Source organism: Myotis myotis, unplaced genomic scaffold (genome assembly GCF_014108235.1).
Source record: "Myotis myotis isolate mMyoMyo1 unplaced genomic scaffold, mMyoMyo1.p scaffold_m19_p_8, whole genome shotgun sequence".
Taxonomy (NCBI): Eukaryota; Metazoa; Chordata; class Mammalia; order Chiroptera; family Vespertilionidae; genus Myotis; species Myotis myotis.
This window is the reverse complement of record NW_023416390.1, coordinates 34,992,633-35,017,559: the sequence shown is the minus strand read 5'-3', so window position 1 is coordinate 35,017,559 and position 24,927 is coordinate 34,992,633. Positions and strand designations below refer to the sequence as shown.

Genomic DNA, 24,927 nt, shown 5'->3' with positions numbered 1-24,927 from the left:
TTAAACATTTGAAGAAAACACATACTTAAATGTCCATCTTACTATTAGTAAAACTGCAACTTTGAACAGTAAGAAATTAAAGAATTTTCTGCTATAAGACAAGACAACAACTGGACTTTGAAAATGGTTCCAATTTACACTCTAACCTAATAGGAAAGAACTTATTACTAAATGAATTACCAAATGAATGCAAGCAATATGGTGACCATTTAAATTTAAGGGCTTTAAATCTGGGTGATGAAACAGGCACATTGAGTTGAAATACTACTGCCACCATTTGTGATTATGTTGGCAACTTCAATACAAAAATTTTTAAATAAAATAAAAAAAACATTTAAGTACTTTACTAAAGCATGCATGGGTTCACTCTTCCTGGTAAAAACAGCAAAAATAAATCTAAATGTTTTATAATGAAGTCATAAAAATGTACTACATGTATCAGCAGTAATTATTTTGGAAGCTTAAATATATACATATTCCAAAATCCACTTATCAAGCCTATTTAATCACATCATCTTACTATTACCACAATTTTTCTTAAGTGCTGTAGAACATTTTCTGTAGGAGGGAACTCATGCTTTCCAAGGAAATTCTATAGGTCAAGAAAAGAAGAAAGATATCAGTCATAAAATGTGTTCATTATGCCAAATCCAACATCCAGACAAGTGTATAGTTAGTTATCAGTACACTCTACTACTAAACCAAACATTGTCATTAAACTCATTTATCATATATGTGTGTGTGTACCTATATATAAACATATATAGATATAGACATAGATATACTTATTTACCATTAAATTCTATACCTTGACTAAATATATCACTAAATTCTCTTACTAGATTAATAACAGAAATAGGCCAACAGATATATCTACAGAGAACTATTCAGATTCTGGATTGCCATTGTGGTAAAAAATAGCAATGTCTTCTACAGAAAAATCACTTAAGTTGTACCATCATCATCACCATCTCCAGAACTTTTTCACTTTCCTACACTGAAATTATTTATATAATTCTGGATATTAACCTTTATCAGATAGATAATTTATAAAAATACCTGTTAAAAAATACCCCATTCTCACCCTCCCCCCAACTCCTGGCATCCACCATTCTACTTTCTATCTCTATTAATTTGACTACTCTAGGTATATCATATAAGTGGAATAATTATCCACAACTACTTTTTAGCTGTGAATAATGCTACTTAGGTGTACAAACATCTGAATCCCTGCTTCCTCAGTTCTTCTGGGTATGTACTCAGAAGTGAAAATAATGAGTCATAGTAATTCTATGTTTAACGTGACAAACGGCCATTTCATTTTCCGCAGTGGCTACACTATTTTATATTCCAACTGGCAATGCAGTTTTCAATTTCTCCATATCCTCACCAATACTTTTTATTTTTTAAAATAATAACCAGCCTAAAGGGTGTGAAGTGTTATATCATTGCAGTTTTGATTGCATTTCCCTAATGATTAGTGACAAGTACATTTTCTTGTACTTATTGGTCATTTGCATATATTCTTTGGAGAAATATCTATTTAAATTCTTTGCCCATTTTTAATTGGGTTGTTTTTGTTGAGTTGTAGGTGTTCTTTATATAATTCTGGATATTAACCCTTATCAGATACATAATTATATTTTCTCTCAAACTGTGGGCTGCCTTTTTATGCTGATAGTGTTCTTTGATACAGAAAAATTATGAAGTCAAATTTATCTTTTTCTTGTCTGTTTTTATGTAAAATCCAAGAAATCATTGCCAAATTCAATGTTGTGAAGTGTTTCCTCTGTTTTCTTCTAAGAGTTTTTTCTCTTTATGTTTAGGTCTTGACCCATTTTGAGTTAGTTTTTGTATGTGAAGACCCAACATCCTTTTTTTTTTGCCCTATCCCAGCCCTGCCTGCCCTCGCCACTCTGGGTGGCTAAGCCCAGACTGGGGACTGGGGGCGGGGGTGGGGGGAGATGCTAATGAAAAACTACAGAGATGCCTCATCCTCTTCCCTGAATAGGGACTGGAGGCCTGGATGGGCACTTTGGGGGCTGGCCCTGCCTACACCTCCCAGCCAGTGCTGCCAGCAGGCTTCTCACCTGAGGCTGCTGAGACAGCAGCTTAAATGAGCTTCATGAGCGAGGGCCTGGTGTGGTTGGGGCCCCCTGCCTTGCAGTGCTGTCTCCTGTTTCCACTGTGCATGCTGGGATGGGGGGGCTCTCTTTCTGGGGCGCCTGAGCATTTTCACACTAGTTAATAGCTCCTGGCTACCAAAGGCCCCCACAAATGCTAATTGGGTTTAATTGTTGGGGTAATTCACGATTCTACTGAAAAACTGCCATTTTGTGGGTGAACTTTATGTATAAATAGATAGGAAGTCAAAGGGACAGAGAACTCACAGTGAAACCTGGGAAGAACTTGGGGTGGGAGGCCCAACATAATTTTTTATATGCTTTTCAAAATTGTTCTTTTAAAGTAATTACCCCGAAGATTACATGCCTTTGTACTTAACTGGTACATGTGTGGAAAAGAGAGGTAACACAGTGGGCCTGAGACTGCTGTGTCCTCAGAAAGACTTGCTTGCAAGGTTGGCCACTGGCTGGTGTCTAGGAACTTGGATTTGAAGAGGGCTCCCATTGATCCCAGAAGGGAGTGTCCCACTATGCCAGCACTGTATAAGCAACGTGGTTTATACTGAACAGTTACTTTCCTTCTCAGAGTCTAGGACTTTGGTACGTGCTAAGCAGTGGGTACCTGTTACCAGCCCCCAATAAAAACACTGAGCACTGAGTCTTTAGTGAGCTTTCCTGGTGAACATTTCATGTGTGCTGTTCTAACTCACTACTGGAGGAAATAAGCACATCTTGTGTGACTCCACTGGGAAAGAATTCTTGGAAGCTTGTGCCTGGTTTTCTCCAGACATTACCCTATCAACCCTTCCCCCTTTGTGTATTTAGCTTTGTATCTTTCACGGTCATAAATCATAGCCATGAGTATAACTATCTTGAATAATGTGAGTTCTCCTAGTGAATCAATGACCCTAGTGGGTGGTACAGGGGACTCCCCAATAGCCATGCGAGTGAGCAGATCCTGCAATCTCAGTCAAACCTCCAGATGACTGAAGCCCAGACCAGCATCATGACTGCAACATCAGGAGCGTCCCTACACTAAAACCACCCAGCCACGCCATTTCTGAATCCTGATTTGCAATGAGATGTTAAACATTAAGTCACTGAACTTTGGGGTAACTGGATTTGCATTAATAATGCTAATACATGAAAGAAAAAAAATAATGCTAATACAGTCTATTTTTTATTTTATAATATTATTTTAAAAATAATTTTCATTTGGAAAAATGAAATCAGGAACTTAAAATTTGAAGTAATGGTTAAATATAAAAGATATAATTGACTTACCTTTTGCTTCTTTTATTTCTAACTGGAAGCAGAGTTTTTCAAAACAGATGAAGTCATATCCACAATAGTATTAATAGATAAGCCATTCAGAAAACCTTTATGATTTATTCGTACTTCCTGAAGAGCATCTATAATATGGTCTCTGTGTAAAAGGAAAACATACATGAGCAGTTGTCCTTTCCAAAGCATCTGTGCATTCCAAATACAGCTAAGTTATTGAAAGAAACTACATTCTTACATTCAAACTTTACAGCCAGTTAAAATATAATTGTGGTCATTACCTGCTAACGTCTGGATGTAGTTCAGCAAGTCTCTTCATGATCTTGGTAAAGCTACGCAGGTTCAATGTATTTGGAGGTATGAATCGAATAGGTGTATCAGGTAATAATTTAGTAGATTCAATCTGTTTACAATTCTTCTTCTTGACACCCTAAATAAGCATTTTAAAAGTTTCTTACAATCAGTAACCATTACATAGAGACAATCCAGATTATTTAAAACAAAATTTAAAATTTCAATTATAATAGTAAAATTAAAACAGTAATGATAATAATAATTATAAATTATAAGATCAAAAATTTTAAGAAACTTACTTTGATTTGGGATTATTTATACCAAGTAGATTTCCTTGAGCTGTGCTCAGGGCCATGTATTAAAAAAATGGCAAACACATTTTCTTATAGCAGTGATCAAGAATTTGAAGTTATGTCTAAACCAGTCTTTCTCGACTGGGATTCCTCATCTGAGCCACAGAACACAGATCTATTTACTCAACTTTCCTAAAGATAGGACATAACTAGTTCCTATAGCTAGGAGAGAGGCTAATTCATTATATACAATGGCTATCTATCTTAGGCTTAGGACATGGAAGTTTAATTCTTTTACCCAACCTGACAGAGGAAAACTGGTCTGCATGATAGTTATAAATAATCTACATCTTGTTTACTAAATGTTTAATGAGCATAAACTATATGCCCAGAATGTACCACATGCAGGGAAAGGGGAGGGGGACAGAAAAGGCCAGGGAAGAAAATTAGTGATATAAATTGGAACCCTCTCCACTTATGCATCTTATAATCCAACTGAAGAGACAAAATTAAAATAATCAATTAATTACTATTAACCAGGCAAGTACACTATACACTGTATGAAACCACTGTAAATCCCAAGTTCAACAAAGGAAGAGCTGAGACTTTAAAGCCCAGATGAAAAATCAGGACAAGATATGTGAAATATTAAATGTTATCTCAGATATTTTACTTCTTTGCTATAGCCTTATCTCCTTCACTAGATTTGAGCTCTACAAGAACATAGATTTTTGTCTGTTTTGTTCACTGCTGCTTTCCCAGGGTCTAGAACAGTGTACACAGTTGGCATGTCGTAACTGTTAGTTAAATAAATAAATGTTTGGGATACAGCAGTTTAAGTGATAGTTGAAACCACAGGGAGGATGAGATTTTCATGAAAGAGCCAAATTACTGGTCAACAACGACAGCTACTATTTATTGAGCATATTTGCCATGCCAGGCACAGTCCTAAAAATTTTCTGTATTAAAGTCATTTAAACCTCACAGTATCTGTGAAGTAGAAACTATTATCCCCATGTTAAGATAAGAAAGCTCAGGCCCAGCTGGTGTAGCTCAGTGGTTCAGTGTCGACCTATGAACCAGGAGGTCACAGTTCAATTCCCGGTCAGTACATGTGCCTGTGTTGCAGACTGGATCCCAGTGGGGGGCATATAGGAGGGAGCCAATCAATGATTCTCTCTCATCATTGATATTTCTATCTCTCTCCCTTTCCCTTCATCTCTGAAATCAATAAAAATATGTTTTTAAAAAAGACAAGGAAGCTCAGACACAAAGTTGATATAATTTGCTCAATCATATGATGAGTACTGGGCAGAGCCAGGTTATGAATGTGTTGCTGTTAATCATCACTATTCTGCCTCTCATTGTATATAATATTTCCTAAATGAATAAATGTTGAGAATCCAAGAAAAAGAAGGGTGACAAGAAATTGCTGGAAAGGTAAGAGAACTTGAGAGTATAGTTTAACAAGCTGGTAATAGAAACTTCTCTACCCACATACTCTAAGATAACATACTCCTACCCTGGCCCATGGTGCCTTATTTCTACCACGTAACTTTCCCTCTACCAACTCCATGGCCACTGCCCCAGCTGACTGAAGCAAGAGTGCATCACCTGAAATGACGAACACAAAAATCACAGGCTGGGTCAGTCAGATTCCCTGTCTAAAGAATGAGGAATTGAAACATAGAGCAAATGAATTAATCAAAGATAGAAGCTCAAACTGAATAATACTGCAGAGCTAACATTAAGCAAAATAAAGTCAAATGGAGGAAAAGTCATGATCAGACAGAGAAAGCTATTGTGCAGAGGAATGGAACATACAGGATTGTAAAGGCAAGAAACCATATCTACTACATGAAGACGGGAAAAGCCACAGTTCCCAAATTTCCAGTTCAGGTCCCCATGCAGCCCAACTGTATTTTGTTTATTCTTTCTTACTGTGGACTGAGGTTATGTGCCAAAAAAACACATGAAGTGTTGCCTGGCTGGTGTGGCTCAGTTGTTGAGTGTTGACTCATGAACCAGGAGGTCACGGTTCAATTCCCAGTCAGAGCACATGCCCGGGTTTTGGGCTCAATTCCCAGTGGGGAGTGTGCAGGAGGCAGTCAATCAATGATTCTCTCTCATCACTGATGTTTCTATCTCTCTCTCTCCCTTCCTCTCTCTTCAATCAATAAAAACATATAAAATATTTTTTTTAAAAAAACATGAGTGTCACTGAGATGAAAAAAAATGATTTTTGAGAAAGGGATAATCAAGAGTCAAAGAGGCTTGCCTGGCCAGTGTGACTCAATGGTTGGGCATCGACCTATGAACCAGAAGGTCATTGATTCCCGGTCAGGGCACATGCCCAGGTTACGGGTTGGATTCCCAGTGTGGGGCATGCAGGAGGCAGCCAATTAATGATTCTCTCTCATCAATGATGTTTCTATCTCTCTCTCCCTCTCTGAAATCAATAAAAGTATGTTTTTTTAAAAAAGAGTCAAAGAGGCTAGGTGGTCAAAAAAAAAAAAAAAAAAAAAAAAAAAAAAAGGTCGATGGGGGGAAAGACCAATAAAAAGGTCACTAGTGAGAATGAAAAAAGCAGTTAAAATAAAATTTTAGAGATAAAAATTTGGGAAGTTTGGCAGTAAAAACACAGGGCAAATAGGAAGGGTAACTTCAAAAGAATGAAAAGTCAAGTGAAAATCTTGCCAGGATAGGAAGAGTTCTAGATGACTCTAAGTAGCAAGAAAAGTCTGCATGAAGAAATGGAATCACTAATAGTACCGAAAAGAATTGGGGTAACTCCAAGAATGGAGTTATGGAAAGGACGGAATAAAGGACATAGTTAGAAGAGATGCCTTTGTCTTATCCAACAAGTATTTCTTTCATCCACTTACTAAAAAGGGATCTGCTCTGATCTATAGACTCAATATAATCTCAGTAAAAATCAAAGTAGGAGTTTTTGGTAGATACTGACAAGTTGAATTATGAAATTTATACAGAAAGTCAGAGACTAGAATAGGCAAAACAATTTTGAAAATGAACAAAGCTGGAAGACTCATTCTACTTGATATCAAGGCTTACTATATTCACCAATACTACAGTGTGTATTGGTGAATATAGATAAACAGATCCACAGAAGAGAACAGTTAGTCTAGAAATAGACCCATACAAGTATGATCAACTGATTTTTAACAAAAGTGTAAAGATAATTCAATGGAGATAGGATAGTCTTTTTCAACAGTGATGCTAGAACACTTCCATACGTAAAACAAAAACAAAGAAAAAAATGACCTCAATTCATATCTTACACATTACATACAAATTCACTCAAAATCTTTCTGAGAAGGGTTTCTTAAATCCAACACTAAAAGCACAAGTTAATAAAGAAAAAAATGGATAAATGGTACTTCAACAAAATTAAAAACTATTGTTCTGATAAAGATACTATTAAACCAATGAAAAGACAAAAGTATAGAAAGTACATGCAAACCACATATCTAGCTGGTAAAGAATTTATATTCAGAACATAAAAAAACTCTCAGAACTCAGTAATAAGAAAATAAACAACCCAATAAAAATGGTCAAAATATGAGCAGGAACTGCTGCTACAACACAATACATCTATCTCAAATGCACTAAAGTAAGTGGAAGAAGCCAAACTAATAAGGCCACATACTATTGCATTGGTATGGCATTCTGGAAAAGGTAAAAACATAGCAAGAGGAAACAGAGGAGCACAAGAGAGTGTTTTGGAATGGACTATTCTGTATCTTGACTATCTTGTTTGGTGTCCGTACAAATGCAACAGACATGTAACCACATGTCTATATGCATTTGTGTAAACACAGACACCAAACAAAGTAGATTTTACTGTATGAAAAATAAAAAAAACAATGGAATGCCTAAGTGATGCCAGGCATTTTGCTAAAGTCAGATGAAGAGAAACAAAGAAATCAAGACATTGTATATAAACTACTTATTTGGGAGAAAGAAGAGTGATTCAGGCAACTTCATCACTTCCCATGTGGTTTTGAAAGATGAGGGCATATATAATTAAATGACTACATTATATGGTTTTAAGAAGTATGAGATAAGGTTGTGTTAAAAAGAATGATGTAGTATGGTCCACAGATAAAGAGATAAAATACTGCAAAGCACTGGCAATGAACCTAGTCAAAGTTAAAGGGAAACGAGTTTTTCTGTAGCTAGGTCTGCAAAGATCTACGTTTTCCCTCAGGAGAACCAGAGTCGCGTAAAAGCAGGTTAGGGTGGATCCACAGTTAAAAATCATTCAGAATGACTTTCTCATTCCCATTTTAAGATTGATAGTTTTAGAGTCATTTGTTCTACACAGCTACTTACTTCAATGTGGCACACACCATCCATTTAAAGGAGCTAACCAGGAAAACTAACCTCTTGGTCGAAATGGAAAAATTCACTGTCTTGCTCGGATCCCAGCTGCCTTGGCCTAGTTCTGGGCAATCTAGGAGCAGAGGAAGCTGAGCTGATGTCTTTGTTGGTGCTTTTCTCCAAACTATTCGAACTAATTCTCCTTCCACTTTTGGAGGAAAGTGGCGATGTACATTCTCCAGGACTTTTAACAAGTCGCACATTTACTGGTTTCCCATTTATTTCTATCCCATTCATTTCTTTCGCAGCAGACTTTGCATCATTGATTTTTTTTAAAGCAAGAGATGCATATCTAAAATATAAAAATAGAAAAGCACGTCTTAAGTGACTCCATTTAAGACAAAATTAAACACCTATTTTTAATAAATTTCAACCTCCACTACAAATAGGATCCTTTCTTAATTGATAAAGTTTTAATGTCTGAAATGAACAGCTATCATGTTTAGTGATAAAACAGTAAAGGTATTTCCACTGAGCTCTCAGCATTAGTATGATACTTTCGAATGTTATGGCAATGTCACAAAACAGAAAGTGACAACATACATATATATGGTTATATACATATGGTAAAGTTATCTACCTAAAAATAGAATATAAAAATATCAACTAAGAATTATAATAAAAATAATAAAGGTACAGTTTTCTGAGCACCTGCTACATGCCATGCTTTATTCTTACTGCTTTATTTAACTAAAAACAGTTTCAGAGCAATGAAGGTACTGGAATTACTATTCTTACTTTATAAAGAGCCTGGGGTACAGAAAGATTAAGTAATTTGTCCAAATTTATGCAGCAAGTATTGATAGAGCTGGGAACTAAACCCAGCCACAGAGCTGTGGAGCCCATTCTCTTGACTAAAGCACTCCACTGCCACTGTGAAACAAGATCAAGTGCACACATCGAGTAACTGCTACGTGTCAGTAGTAACAAGGTGAAAAGTACCATGAAAAAGACCTGATGAAGAGCAGCACCAGTTAATGATTGCAGCTGCTTGTCCACGTGTGTCCCTTTACTGGAGTCAGGGAAGCTCTACTAGAATGGCCCTGTCACCACTTGGTTAATGTCTAGTACAGAGCCTCTGGCACACAGCAGACACTTAGCAAATGCACACTTATTGAATTTAGAAAATATACCTGTAATTAGAAGAATCATAAATTGAAATTTCAGAAACTTGATATTTTTGAAAATGAGACCTTAAATCAGCCTAAAAGAGAAATAAAAGTTTGTGAAAGGTAGAAAACAACAATAAATAATCAAAATATGAACACCTAACAAATTTGAAAATAAAGCTCAAAAAATAAATCCTAGCATACCTCAGATACTGAAGGGCAGAGACCGCCAACATGTACCAAATAACCTTTATCTCTTTGTAAGGGTTCAGCATTCTTAATTTCTGCTTATAGAAAAACATAACACAAAACAGAAGATAACCATTATTATGTCGATATTTTTAAGTGAAAATTGTTACTTTTTTTTTCTAGAGGCCCAGTGCATGGATTCATGCACTGGTGGGGGGTCACTCGCCCTGGCCTGCAGGGATTGGGCCAAAACTGGCTCTCCGACATCCCCTGAGGGGTCCCGGATTGTGAGAGGGTGCTTCTCGGGTATTGATGACGCACCCCGGAATTGGGCTCTCTCCTCTCTGGTTCCAGGTGCGTTACCTGAGAACCACAGGTGCCAAGTCACCCCAGCTCGGCAGCTCCTGCATTGAGCGCCTGCTCCCTGGTGGTCAGTGCACATCATAGCTACTGGTCGGCCGGTCACTTAGGCTTTTATATATATAAATTATCATAACACTTATTATAAAGTCATAACTAGCAAATATCAGCACTAGACTGAAGACCAAGAGCCTGGAGAAAAGTTTTAACATTTCTGGGCATTAATCATATCATCTTAAAAATAAAGTGATTGGATTCATTGATATTAAAGTCTCTTGTAGCTCAAAAATGGATCAGTAAGTTAAGAGTAATTAATTACACCCTAATGAAGACAGTGTCTTCACTTGTCTATGCTCAGAGAAGTGCTAAGACATGGAATGCACACAGGATCCTAGCCCACCCTAATGCTGGCCCGGGCTTTCCTGACTCACATGACTCTGCTGGGGAAAACCACACCAAGAAAACCTTTAAGTCACACAATATCAATAGCTGGTATATAGCTGTGTAATAGTAATGGCACACAGAATGGGGGGAGGTCAAAGAACTTGCTTTAGATAGCACTATTTTAGAAATCACAAATACTAGGATTATAGATTATTCAAAAGTCCTGGACTGCATTTTCAGTCTGTACTTTTTTTAAATTTTCTTTTTATTTTATTGATTTTTTACAGAGAGGAAGGGAGAGGGATAGTTAGAAACATCGATGACAGAGAAACATCGATTCAACTGCCTCCTGCATACTCCCCACTGGGGATGTGCCCGCAACCAAGGTACATGCCCTTGACCAGAATCAAACCTGGGACTCTTGAGTCCGCAGGCCGATGCTCTATCCACTGAGCCAAACCGGTCAGGGCTCAGTCTGTACTTTTAAGAGAACCTGGTCTGAAATAAAAAAGGATTCACTGAATTGAGATTTTTTTCAAGCTACTACCAAATCCTATACCTGGCACATAGAGAGGTACACAATAAATATTTGTTGAATGAATTCTTAAAGTAGTTTTTATTTATATGTTTTATAATTTTTATAATGGGATAATTACAATTTTTATTTTCAATATATAATAAGAATCTAACCCTTACTGAGTGCCTCCCATATCCAGGCACTATGCCAAGCATTTTCTATGTGTCATCTCATGTAATGCTCCAACCACCCTGTGAGGTACAACTGTTATCATTTCCATTTTCTAGATGAGGTTAATGAAGTCTTGAGTTTAGGTCACAAATCTAGTCAGTGGTGGTGCTAGAATTCAGGTAGAATTCTTCCTCTCTAGGCAATAATACCTACTCTTCTTCATTAACTCAACTTGATAATTTCTTTGGTTTATAATGTGCTGTATAGAGAAAATAGTGAAACTATTTGCCTTTATAATTTATATTTTTACATTAGGGTGAGAAGGGAGCACAATAGAAAAGGTAAGTGAATAGGAATCAAGAGACGTACATCATACCCATCACCTCCCCTTGTACTAGTGTAATATAATATATCTACTAAATACCCCAGGGGCACTCAGGATAGGCAGTGAACAAAGCATAAACAATTCTTGGCCTCACGTGTGAGTGTGGGAAGGCAGTTAATATATTAAGTAAGAAAAATACACAGTATGTGGTTAGTTATATGGAGAAAAATGCAAGGAAAAAAGTAATTGCAATAAAACTAGATTATATGTCATTTATTTAAAACTATATATGTGTATTAAATATATACATAAAATACATAAAAGAATAGTAAAGAATATTAATAGTGATTATTGTAGGTTGGAGACACTTCAGGTAATTTAAATTTTCTCATACTTAAAAAATGTTTTTTACTTATTGATTTTTTGAAAGAAAGATTGATTTGTTGTTCCACTTATTGATACATTCCTTGGTTGATTTTTTTAAAAAATCCTCACCAGGCCGAAACCGGTTTGGCTCGGTGGATAGAGCGTCGGCCTGCGGACTGAAAGGTCCCAGGTTCGATTCCGGTCAAGGGCATGTACCTGGGTTGCGGGCACATCCCCAGTAGGAGATGTGCAGGAGGCAGCTGATCGATGTTTCTCTCCCATCGATGTTTCTGACTCTCTATCTCTCTCCCTTCCTCTCTGTAAAAAATCAATAAAATATATATATATAAAAAAAAATCCTCACCAGAAGGTATTTTTTCCATTGCCTTTTTTTTTTTTTTTTTTTTTTTAGAGAGAGTGGAAGGGATGGAAGAGGAAGGGAAGAGGGAGAAGGGTGGGAGTGGGGGAGGGAGGGAGAGAGAAACATTGATGTGAGAGACAAATTGACTGGTTGCCTCCCACACACGTCCCAACAGGGGCTGGGAATTGAACCTGCAACCGAGGTATATGCCCTTGACCAGAAATCAAACCCTTGACCCATCAGTTCATGAGCTGACGCTCCAACCACTGAGCAACACTGGCCAGGGCAGATTTAAGCTTTTAGCAGTTTTCTGAAAGAGAAATGACCTCCAAATGGCTAATTTTCTCATTTTTTATATTTATAAAGAAAATCCACGAACTGAAATAAAATTTTAAAACAGCTTAGTCCCCCCCAATAACAGAAGACAGTAAATACTATTTAAAAAATAAGCCAGGTTAACTTGTATGGATATATGCATGGCCCATGGACACAGACAATGGGTTGGTGAAGGCCTGGGGAGGTACGGGTGGGCTGGAGGGGGCCAATGGGGGAAAAAGGGGGACATATATAATACTTTCAACAATAAAGATTAAATAAATAAATAAATAGAGCTAGGGTAGGATTTCTTAGTAAACTGTTAAGAACCAACCAGAAGTAAAGTTTGGATCCCATTTGTCTTGTTCTATTTGATTTTCTTGTATTCCTGAGCAGTCACCTCCTGTCAGGCTCTCTTTAGCATCAAACCAGTCTTCACTTGTTTCTTGATAATGTTTGGGATCTAAGAGATTGAACACAAGTAGCTATGAATAATGTCAGCTTGCCCTCTGAGCATGATGACAATTACTAGTTTTAAGTATAAAAATAAATTATTAGCAAAATAGGAGAACCAAGAATAAAGATTCTCTGAGAAGGGCCCTGGCTGGGTGGCTCAGGTGGTTGGAGCATTGTCCTATACGCCAAAAGGTCATGAGTTCGATTCCCAGTCAGCGCACATACCCAGGTTTCCGGTTCAATCCCTGGTTGAGGTGTATACGGGGGCCACAGATTGATGTTTCTCTCTCTCTCTCTCCCTCTAGAATCAATGGAAGCATGTCCTCAGGTGAGGATGGGGGTGGAGCTGATTCTCTGAGAAGGGATTTTCAGCAGTCCCTAAATAAAAAGTACTTTTCAGTCTGAGTGATTTGCTTCCCAGTTTTCCTTTAATTAACACCAATCTCTAGTCTTGTTTTTCAGATTTTTAAATTATTCTTTATTAAAGAGATTTGTATCATCTCTCTACACAGACTAACAATAAATGTCTTTAAAAAGATATTAAACAGAAAGCCGGGGAGGGTTGGGGGGCAGGAGGTAGGGGGGTAAGAGATCAACTAAAGGACTTGTATGCATGCATATAAGCATAACCAATGGACATAAGACACTGGGGGATAGGGGAGGCTAGGGGACTGTCTAGGGCGGGGGGATAAAATGGACACATATGTAATACCCTTTGTAATACTTTAAGCAATAAATAAAAAAAAAGATATTAAACAGTACTGCAGCTCTTTATTTCTTTAAAAATTGAATTAGTGATCTTTTTGGAATGATCATCTTTTTTCATAGAAAACAAAATAAAAAATATTACACAATTTGCAGAAATACAAATTGGACAGAAGAATTTTTAGATTGTAAGACATGAAGCAGAAGAATAAAAGTCTGTATTATTATTTGGCATTATCAGATACTAGAGGCCCGATATACAAAATCTGTGCAAGGGGCTCGGCCCCCGCCACGGCATACGCCTCTGCCTTGGCCCCTGCCACCGTGGCCTCATCCAGAAGGTTGTCTGGAAGGACGTCTGGTATAATTAGCATATTACACTTTTATTATTAAAGATAGTATTAAGTAACCTTAAAGATGCCAAGTACATGCAAAAAGAACATACCATTCATAATCAGAATGATGCCATTCAGTCAATTAAGAATATTTATTTTGATTTAATGAATGGGCACTAGGGACATTTTAAACCTTATTTTTTTCTGGCAATGACACAAGATAATACATTTTTATACTGACCTTTATCATCAAGTTTCAGTTGACTAAAGTATCCATCTATATCACCATTTTTTAACCCATCTTCCTTGGGTGAGGTACCTTGTTTAGGATGACTATTGTCAGATAATAAAGACACCTGAGGATTAAAATAATAAAAGCAATGAAAATAAGTAAGGACTAATAGTTATGGTGCTCTTACTATGTGGTGGCACTATTCACTGGCCTTAGCCCTCACAACAATAAAGGCTCTGAGAGCAAAATCATTCTCCACTCACATTTGCAGGTGAGCAAACTGAACATCATACAGTTCATGAGAATTAGGATCTGAATGACCCTAGTCTGTGTATAGTGACTATATGCTAACACTACCATTATTTAGCAAAGTGTGGCATACACACTCTTGAAGTAATTCAGATGATTTTTGAAGGTATACATACAAGTACTTACCATATTAACATTTAAATTATGTATTTAATATGGCTTATATCTATGGGAAGTAGTGTTTCTTTCCCAAATATAACAGTAAATAAGTTACTCTTTACGTAAGTTTATTTAAAAAGGAGAACTGTTTAAAGAAGAACACAAAGCAAATAATATTACAGGCAATATATGGCTATGGAAAATTGTGAAGATGGTACATAAGTAACTAAAATTTAGACACACTACACTACACTGGCTTTCAGGCATAACCTGTTAATTTAATGAGACTGGTATTAAAATATGATCACAACTTAAAATATTGTTTTATTGCCCGGTTGGTGTGGCTCAGTGGCTAAGCACCGACCCATGACCAAGATTTCACAGATTGGAGTTCAGGAGCTCAATTACAAGTCAGGGCACATGCCCTGTTTTCTGGCTCAACCCCCAGTAGGGGGCGTCCAGGAGGCAGCTGATCAATGTTTCTATCTCTCTATCCTCTATAAAATCAAAAAACATTTTTTAAAGATACTGTTTTACAGCCAAAGCTTAGATCATAAAAATTATGTCTATCTACATCTTGTAGTTTTAAAAATAATTTATTGTTCTTCCCCAAATGAGGTGTACCACTGCTACCATTTCAATGATGAAACACAACCTCTCTAGAACATTTTATATCATGAACTAAACAAGTTAAGTAAACTACGTAAGAAATGTAAGAATATCCAAGTCTGTTTTTAGATCTGTTAATTCTTTGTGTATAATAGGGTCGAGTGCAACAGTGGAATAAATTGCTAAAGTAATTTACTTTTTATCACTTATGTTAATAGAAAGAAATGTAAACCAATTAAGTACCCACTTTTGGCTTGAGAATGCATCTTATTATATAAGACTACCCATATAATATAACCTCAGGGTTAAAAACAAAGTCAGAAAGTAAAAATAAACATTAGCTATCCTACCCCACTGCCTCACTTGATAATGGAATCTAATTTATGATTCTATAGCACTTCACAACTTGTGGAGTGAAGAGCATTTCCTTGGGACCAAGAGAGGTCAAGAAAACCTACGAAAAGCATATTAAAATTATATCCATCATGTTAATAAAGGAAGAATTAAAACTTTGCCCTGTCTAAAATGAATGACATTATTTTGCTCTACCTCAAGAAACAAATTCTCTAAGATATTAGTTTTTATCACACTGGGTCAACATGATGGTGGGCATAAGTCATGGTTTGCCTGAGACAGTCCAGGTTTGTATCTCGCCATATGAACATCATTATGTTTCATCCTCAAATCTACTGGTATAAGGATACATTATATGGTCATCATCTCAACATATACTGTTGACATCTGTTTGATTGGGACATATGTTCCTTCTAATCAATTATATCCTTCAAATAGCAGTACACAAAGTAAGCCAGTTAAATGAAAAGAAGGATGTAAGAACTTCTTCTAATTATAGTTTACTTCACTTAAGCCATAAAATCACAGATTTACACTGATGAACTAAAAAACACACCAAAAAACCTCACTTGAGAGCGTGTCTTTTTCAGGCTTGAAGACACATCAACATCACATGTACTCTGATTATCTAGTTCAGAATCTGCTCCTGAAAAGCTAAACAGATAAACATTTCATTAAAGATTTGTCAATGTCTTAAATAAGGACCAAAACAGAAAACTTAAAATTAACTAAATTAAACAATTTTTAAGATCAAATTAAACCTTAACTTACACATGTGATTCTTTTTTCATTAGCTGGAAAGACATAAAAGGGAAGAAAAATCTTTTAGTTTAAAATCTTTTGTCTAAAGAATGTAAAAATTGTATTCCTAAGACATACATACATACCCTGGAAGCAAAAGTAGAGAAGGTAGACAATAGTTTTGATTCTACTGACAGAGGGGGCAGCTCTTCCAGTGGAATGCCCTTGTTTACTTTTTCCTTCAAGCTTACATATTTAACTTTTAAGTCTCCTAAAACAGACAGTAGTGCTGATCCCAGCTCCTTTTTAGTAGAATTAGTTGACAAATTCCTGTTCAAAAGTTAAGTTCACAAAACTGATTTAGGCTGAAGTCATCCATTTAACACTAATATTACATTATATACTTAGTTCTAATTCTATCAGATCTTTAAAATATTTTCTTTTAAATGTTTAATAAAACAAAATGAACCACAGAAGATAAAATAGAAGCAGTACCAGCAATCCCCATTATATAAGCCAGAGAGAATGTGATGGGATGTCATGCGAAACCCTGCAACTTACTTTGTCCATACTTGGACTTCATAAGAAACATCAAATCTATCTTTTTACTGGATTCATCATCCCAACATGCACTGTTGTCTCTTCATGAAATTCAAGTGTACTATATTTTAAAATCTAGTTATAATCTACTCCTGCTTTTGCCTTTCAAAAATGAAACTAAAGAAATTTTCTAGAATTTAAAGCTAGTGATAAATTTCTAAGGTGACACAGATTTAAATTTAACAATCACCTATTTAATCCTTCCCTATTTTCCATTACAAGTTTGTAGATATCACTACAATGGCGATGACACAGCTGATAGTGAATATTTAAAAGGTGCAACTCTGCTTTGATGGCTCTCTGCATTGTTTTCTGACAGCACTTTGATGGCAAATTCTTCTCCAACTCTTTCCAAAGTTGAGGTTCCCTTTAAAATAAAAGACTAGGTTAGGTAAGATCTCCAATATTTTTCTGTTAATGACGTGCCTCTAGAAACAGTTTTTAAGTTCTTACATTTCCCTGTCAAGTTTAAATCAATTTCTACCAGACATGGAAAGGCTATAGGAATACATTACAAACACGAAAAGCAGAAATGTCGAGTCAAAGCTAAATATATTCTTTCTAGAACTCAAGGAAATAAATAATTCTCACATTCAAAATTTCTTTTATGAAAAAGAATTCCAAAGTAAAGTACTGACTTTATCCAGAATCAATAGGTTTTTCAACCTAAATCAAGCCTTGGCCAACACTTTAAAGTTATAAGCATTCTAGATGGAAACTGTTCTTAAATGTGTTACCTTTTTAATAGAAAACAGACATAGCAGACTTTTTTAATAATTGTCATTATCATAAGCAAATATTTTGTGTTATCAAAAAGCCCCAAAGCACTACATTTTCTGAATGATAACAGTTCTTGCTACTAGTTGCCATTCTTAACTTTTCTCAATACTGCTGTGTCAGAAAACCAACTCTGTTATTTAATTTTATAGGATTGAATACCGAATTAAACTCAGAAGAATGAAGTAAAAAGTAAATGACTTCAGAGCATGAAAACTAATTTGGCTTCTCAGAGACAACCCTTTTCCCTACCCCCACCTCCTAGTTCACCATAGTGTTCTGAATTCTAAGGGTATCTAATAAGTGCAAAGTAAATTATACAATGAATTAAAATCAAGATTAAAGCATCCAAGTGAACGTAGCTATTTCCTTCTTCATATATATGTAACATTTTCCAAAGGTGCTATTTTATTTTGATCTACAGGGGATCAAATGAAAGAAAATTGAGTAACTAAATCAGTATGGATTTGGGTTGAATAAAGATGCCATGAGTTTCTAAAGGAATTATTGAGACTGAAATCTCAGTGAGAAAACTTTCACATTCTATATTATCCTAGTATTTTTTTGTATGCAGGCAAAAGGCTGAAGCAGATGATCTCTTAAGTTCCTTTAAGCTATTATTCTATACTAGAGGCCCGGTGCACAGATTTGTGCACTGGTGGGTGTCCCTCGGCCTGGCCTATGGGGATTGGGCGAAACCAGCTCTCGAACATCCCCTGAGGGGTCCCAGATTTTGAGACTGGAGAGGGCAGTTCTTGGGTGACGCACCTGGAATCGGGTTCCCTCCTCTCTGGTTCCGGGTGCATCATTCAAGAACCCCAGCTTGGCAGCTCCTGTGCTGAGCATCTGCCCCCTGGTGGTCAGTGCATGTCATAGCTACCGGTCAGCCAAACAGTCGCTTAAGCTTTTATACATATATATCTATATATATATATGTATATATAGATAGATTGATAGATGGTTGAGTACCCTATAAAAAGCAAATTACTATTTTGATTTTTCCCCCATGTGTATCTGCAAGCTTATATATCTAACTTACCTCTCAGGATGTTCCTTTAAGTCTATAATAGCAGGTGTTTTTCTTGATTCCAGGGAATCCTGCAAACATGATTTAAAATCATATTAGAACTATATGCCAAACAACACATGTTCTATCTGAGGTTCCAAACTGGTAAAATGTAAAACCCAATTACTAATGGACTTAGTGGCAACAGCAGCCACCAGAAAAGGATAGGATTGGCAGCAATCTATCCACTTGTTCCCTTATCGAGCATTTTCTCACAAAAGCCTTAGTATTCCCTGCTAAACTTCAATTTACATTAGCACACACTGCCTCTTTATAAAGTCAAATAAAATTCTATTATTAATTATATTGGTTTTACCTTATTTAAGAAATTTCCATTAGGTTTGAAACTGTCGACTGAGAGGGATTTTCCCAGCGATCCTTTTGTCACAGCCATTGATGTATCTTCATTGTCTTGACTGTATGACAAATCTGTATTACAACCCACACTTCTTTGTTTCCCCCTTTGCCATTCACCAGGGCGTTTTTTATTCATCATTGTTATCTCTGTGTTGCTGGATGTAGATACTACAGAAGGTCTTGTACTTGTCGCTCTGCTGTTTGTGAAACAAGCCCTGAAATCAGTGCTAACATCCACTGTCTGATTAACTGTGACTGTGCACTGAGCTGCCTCTGTTGCAAATTTGGGATGTGTTCCTTCTATACTATGAAAGCACATTTTATTTGTGGCACTGCCATTAGTAACTTTTAGGGAGCGATCTTCTTTCATTGCCTGATTATCTTTGGCTCCAATCCTTGGTGGAGTAACAGAAAAATCTAGGACTGAGTTAGGAATGCTCGGCAGGCTTTTATAATGTGAATGTCCACAGGCAGAAATGACTGAATCATCACAAATAGAGGTACAGGAAGTTTGACAGTCTTTAAAGGGTTGTAGTAATGTCTCTAAAGCTTTTTCCTGTGCTAATGTGCTAGGATTTTCAAGGTGTTGTAACATTTTGTTTTCAACAGTTGCATTTCCACAAAAATCTTTACTTTCAGTTACTTGAGCTTTAATTTTGCCAGTATAAATGTTGGTTTTTAATGCTTGTTGAAGGTTAAAGAAACCACTCTTAGACTGAGATTCCTGGCTTTCAGGACTATTCCTTAGTATAATTTCATCAAATACTGTGTGATACATTAAACTAGTCTCTTGATCCTTACACTTTTCATGCTTTGGTTTATGATACTCTCCTAACATAACAGAATTCTGGTATTTGGAGACATGAGGTGAATCTTCTTGTCCATAATCATCAATCGAATCTAAAGAGATGCTAGAACTTTCCAACTTAATATGATTACCTTCTAGATTGTCACCATGTTTAACTTCATAACCTGAACTTCTTAATCCAACAACTGCCAAATTAGATATGTTTAATGTTTTTGTTTGATCAAGAGATAAGTGGTTACTCAGATATTCTTGTTCTTCTGCACTATGATATTCCTGCTGTGAGTCTTCATCTGTATCATACTTCTGGACATCTTCAGCAGTTTCTTTACAATCATCATCTGAAATCTTGATTTTTTCTAAGTCAATAATCTTAAGTTTATGTTCTAAAATATCAAAAAACATCTCCTCTCTTTTTTGTATTTCAGAACCTAATTCTGAATTTGAACGAGTAAGACTTTCATTCTTTAATTTTGACTCGGAATAAAGTATAGAGTATGTTTCATTCAAGAAAACATAGTCAATACTGTCTTCAAACTCCCTTGACTGACAGCGAGTACTCTCTATGTAAGCATCTGAACTCGCAGTAAAAGATGGCTCCAGTAAATCTACTTTGTCAATATTGCTGATTTCTTTGTCATTAGCTCTTTGTTCTAATGCCAAGGAATCCCAGTCATCATCACTAAAAGTCACTTTGGCTTCATTACAACCACTGGAAGATGACAAAATTCCTTTCTTAGGATTAGAAGGCTCATCTGATTAAAAAAAAAAAGAATAAAATGTTAACAGCAGGGACATTACAGAATCTCAACAGTAAAATATAACAGATGTGATCTGGTCCAAGCTCTTCACAACGTAGGAATACTTTTACATTATCCATGACAAATATCCTCCATGATTGTCACTATGGACTAAATTGTATCTCCCTCAAAATTTGTACAATAAAATCTGAATTTCCATTGTGAAAGTAACTGGAGATGGGGTCTTTGGGAGGTAATCAGGGCTAGATGAGGCCATGAGGATGGGTTCCTGAAGACTGGATGAGTGCCAGAGAGCTTTCTCTTTCTCCCCACCATGTGTGGAGGACACTGCAAGAAGGCAGCCATTGACAAACCAGGAAGAGAGCCCTTACCAAAACCTGAGCATACTGGTAACCTGATTCAAACTTTCAGCCTCCAGAACTGTGAAAAATAAGTATCTCTGTATGGTTAAGCTACCCAGTCTATGGTATTTTGTTATGGTAGCCCCAGTTAAGATAGTGGTCAAGATTCTAGTGGTAAAACAACAACAAAGACATGGGTGGTGTATCCAAATACTTACGGCTTTCATAAGGGTCACAAATAAGGAAAGCACACATAAATATAATACAGGTATAATGAGTGCTGACAGAGCTGTGATGATGAGCAGGTAAATTTTTGAGAAGAAAAGAGAAGCCAATTTCAGAGAAAACTTTACATTTAAAAAGTGTTTTTGAAACACAATAGTTATCTTAGGCAAATTGAACAGCACCTATAAAGTGAGCTATGTGAAATAATATGGCATTTTCAGGAAAAGATTAAGCCACTTTGTCTGGAGTGAAATAGCTCTACTGGAATGATCGGAGCTGTGAACAGAAAAAAGGCCTTTTATGATGTTCTTAGGAGATCGGCTCTTATTCTAAGCTACAGAGGACTACTGAAAGCTTCTGAAAAGGGCAGTCATGTGAATGAAATTGAGTTTAGACACCTCAAGCAACAATAAGAATGAAGACTTGAAGGGGCAGACTGGAGGCAGACAGACCAAGAGTGCAGATGTGGGGCTGGAATAAATGTTCCACAACTGACAAGATTTGGTGTTTGATTAGGAATGGTAGATGAGGTAGAGAGAGATCAGTGGCTTTCAAATATATATATATTTTGCCCAAGAACACAATCAGAAACACATTTTATATCAAGATCCAGTAGACAATACATATGTGTGTGAATAAGTGAAACAAACATTTTACAAAACAGTAACTAGTCTGACTATGTCCAATGTATTTTCTGGTCTATTTTGTTTTATTTTTTAAAAGCTGGTTTCAATCAACTAAACTAATTTCATGACTCACCCATTGGCCACCACCTGCTTAAACACTGCTCTAAAACAGGTGTCTTCAAACTGCGGCCCACGGGCCACATGCGGCCCACCGAAAACATTTATCTGGCCCGCCGGGTGTTTTTGCCTCCGCTGCCTGTCCTGCTTAGCAGCCGACTCGTCCCGGGCCCGCAGTGCGCATGTGTGGAATGTCTGAGGGACAGTGAACTGGCCCCGTTTAAAAAGTTTGAGGACCTCTGCTCTAAAATAATGATAAGGTTTAAAACTTGGTATTACAGTTGAATGGGAATACTTGGAGCTAGAATAGTTGATTTAGAAGATGAAGGAAAAAAGCTAAGGTGTGGAGAAGATATTGAGTTCATTTCCAGGCGTGTGGAGTTTGAGGTCAGCAATAAAACATTCAGATTCAAATGTCTAAGACAGCAATTTTCAACCGGTGTGCTGCAAGAATTTTTAAAACATACAATACCTGAATAGTCAGGGGTACTGATCTCTTTACCCTTAGATTGGCAAATAAAAAATAACAACAGCCAACATAACAATAGCCATCCAGTGTGAATGCTCTGTCTTGAACCATAAATATATAGGTTATTTAATAGAGTTGCACCTTACTGGTCACGTTGCATAAGGTGGTGACGGATTGGTTAATTCTCAGTTCCAGAAATCCTTATATGCAAGTATAGGCACTTGATTTTTTTAAAAAGTCACTTTGGAGCAAAAAGGGTAGGTAATTACTATTATTATTTTTTTTTGTAAATCAATCAAAATTATATCTATTTTTTTTTGTCAGATCGGCAAAGGATATTAACTTATGTGAAAAAGGTTGAAAATCGCTGGTTTAATAGGCTGTTACAAATATGGGGTTGGAGCTAAGAAAAGTGGCATTAGCTTCAGTTATAAACTCATAGATTGATTGCATTTTTCTTAAGAGATTTGTATATATGTTCATTATATATTCTGGATAATTCTTTTTTTTCTTATTTATAATGGGACTTTTCCCTAGTTTATTGCTTATCTTTTACTTTTTATAATATCATACTATGGCTATTAAGGTTATTTAGTTAAATGGATCAGTCCTTTCTTCTCTGACTTCTGAGTTTTGTCTCTGTGGCCTTTCCTACCACATGATTATAAAAGTATTCTTCTACAAAGAAAACAATAGCATTCTTCTATAATTTATTGTGTGTGTATACAACACAGCCCTTCTACACTATGTAGATTTTTTTCTCTCTAGCATAATGTAGGAATCTAACTTAATTTTTTCCAAAATGGATGGTTAATTATATTAATTCCTTTGCTGAATAATTCATTACTTCCATTCTGACTTAAAATGGCATTTACAATTTTTCTACACTCCTTTTAATAGTTAAAACCATGTACAATCCTAAGCATATAAAGTTTAGTTATCTTGCTTTTTATGCTCTTGTCATTTCTTATTTTCTCTCCTACCATTACCAAAGAAAAAGAAATTTCAGATTTGTGTGCAGTCAAATCACATTCAACTTGGGTAGCACAGGTAGCCTGCCCACTTTCCACTTAAGACAACTGTGCCTATCAGCAGTTCCCAAAGGCCTGGCTGGATGGAAATGCTCTCTTCTGGTTCACCTACTGTTCCCTAAATCTTCCATTTCCCTGACAGGTCCTGTATAGGCTGCCCATATTCACTAAAAATCACTGGAGTGAGGTTGCCAACTTAAAACTTGCTGAATTTTAGTAACCACATTACTGGGAGGAAAGTTTAAAGAGTAGCAACACTGGAGTGGGAACTATCTAGCCCAATTCTATTTAGCATCTCTCTCCTCCTAGAATAAAGCCCTTACCTTTCTGGATGTTTCCTCCATTATTGTGGTACTCTTTGTTAGCAGCTGTCTTTACCACTGTAGTGGCCTGCATCTCTCAAGGATGTATATACTAGAAGAGTATAAATATTGAACTATTATTGTATTCAGAATTACATTTAAAAATATTAGAAAAACAAGAATTTGACAAAGTGACAATTACAGTAAAAAATTCTAATATAATAGGGATAATAAACTAAATACCAAAGACATATTCTTTCAAAATTTCTAAGGAACATTAAAGATAAAACAATGTACTAGGCCACCAAAAAAATGTTTCCAAAACAAATTATGGACTTATTAAAAACCAATGGCATGGTATATCCATATAATCTTTCAGCAATGAAAAGGAACAAACTACTGACCCACGAAACCTTGTAGATTAATCTCAAAAACAAAAGTCAGACAAGAGATCACATACTTTATGATTCCATATAAATGAGTGTACAGAAAAAGCAAATTTATAGAGAAAGTAGATTAGTGTCTGCCCTTTAAGGTAGGGTATAGGAAGAGGGTTAGCTGTAAATGGGCATAAGGGATCTTGAGGAATTGAAAATGTTCTAAAACATTTGATGGTTGCACCATTAAAATTACTGACTAGTACATCTGAAATAAACTATACTTCCTAAAGGTGTTTTAAAAAATTACTGACAGTAGCTCCTTGAACCCAGCTGCCACACGAGAAAGCCTAAGCTAGTCACTTGGGCTGGGCCTGGAGCTCTCAGCAGCCACCCTGGGGTTTGTCGGGCCAGTGCTGCTGAGCAAGGCCAGTGAAGCCCCGCTCAGGTGGTGGACAGAGGCCTAGGCTGGGACAGGGTGCAGTGTCTGCTGGGTGGGCAGAAACCCTTGTCCTCCACTCACGCAAAGACCTTCTTGGTCCCTCCCTCGAGGACACCTGGGCAGAGCCTGTGGGAACACTGCTGCTCCTGGCAAAATGTCTGCAGCATCACCCGACCCCGAAGCGCCAGCCCCGGCCCCTCTGTCAGTGGGCGTCTTGGTGAGGCTGTGAGGCAAAGGCCTGTCAGCCCCTCGTCCTGTCTCAGGAGCTCGCTCATGGCTGCTCTGAGGAAGCAGATCCA

General features: G+C 36.7%; 1 protein-coding gene across 1 annotated transcript; it reads right to left on the bottom strand.

Moving 5' to 3' along the window:
- On the bottom strand, positions 1-23,903 carry RBM44 (RNA binding motif protein 44). The gene is made up of 15 exons (XM_036319610.1): positions 23,831-23,903; positions 19,092-20,692; positions 18,749-18,807; positions 17,123-17,299; positions 16,479-16,662; positions 16,363-16,385; positions 16,161-16,245; positions 14,230-14,344; positions 12,827-12,955; positions 9,709-9,788; positions 9,529-9,599; positions 8,399-8,687; positions 3,689-3,837; positions 3,408-3,549; positions 1-592 (listed from the first exon to the last, which is right to left on the bottom strand). Exons 1-14 carry the CDS (start codon positions 23,901-23,903, stop codon positions 3,426-3,428), a joined length of 3,159 nt encoding a protein of 1,052 aa, XP_036175503.1. The 3' UTR covers positions 1-592; positions 3,408-3,425.
- Between the last annotated feature and the right edge of the window lie 1,024 nt (positions 23,904-24,927).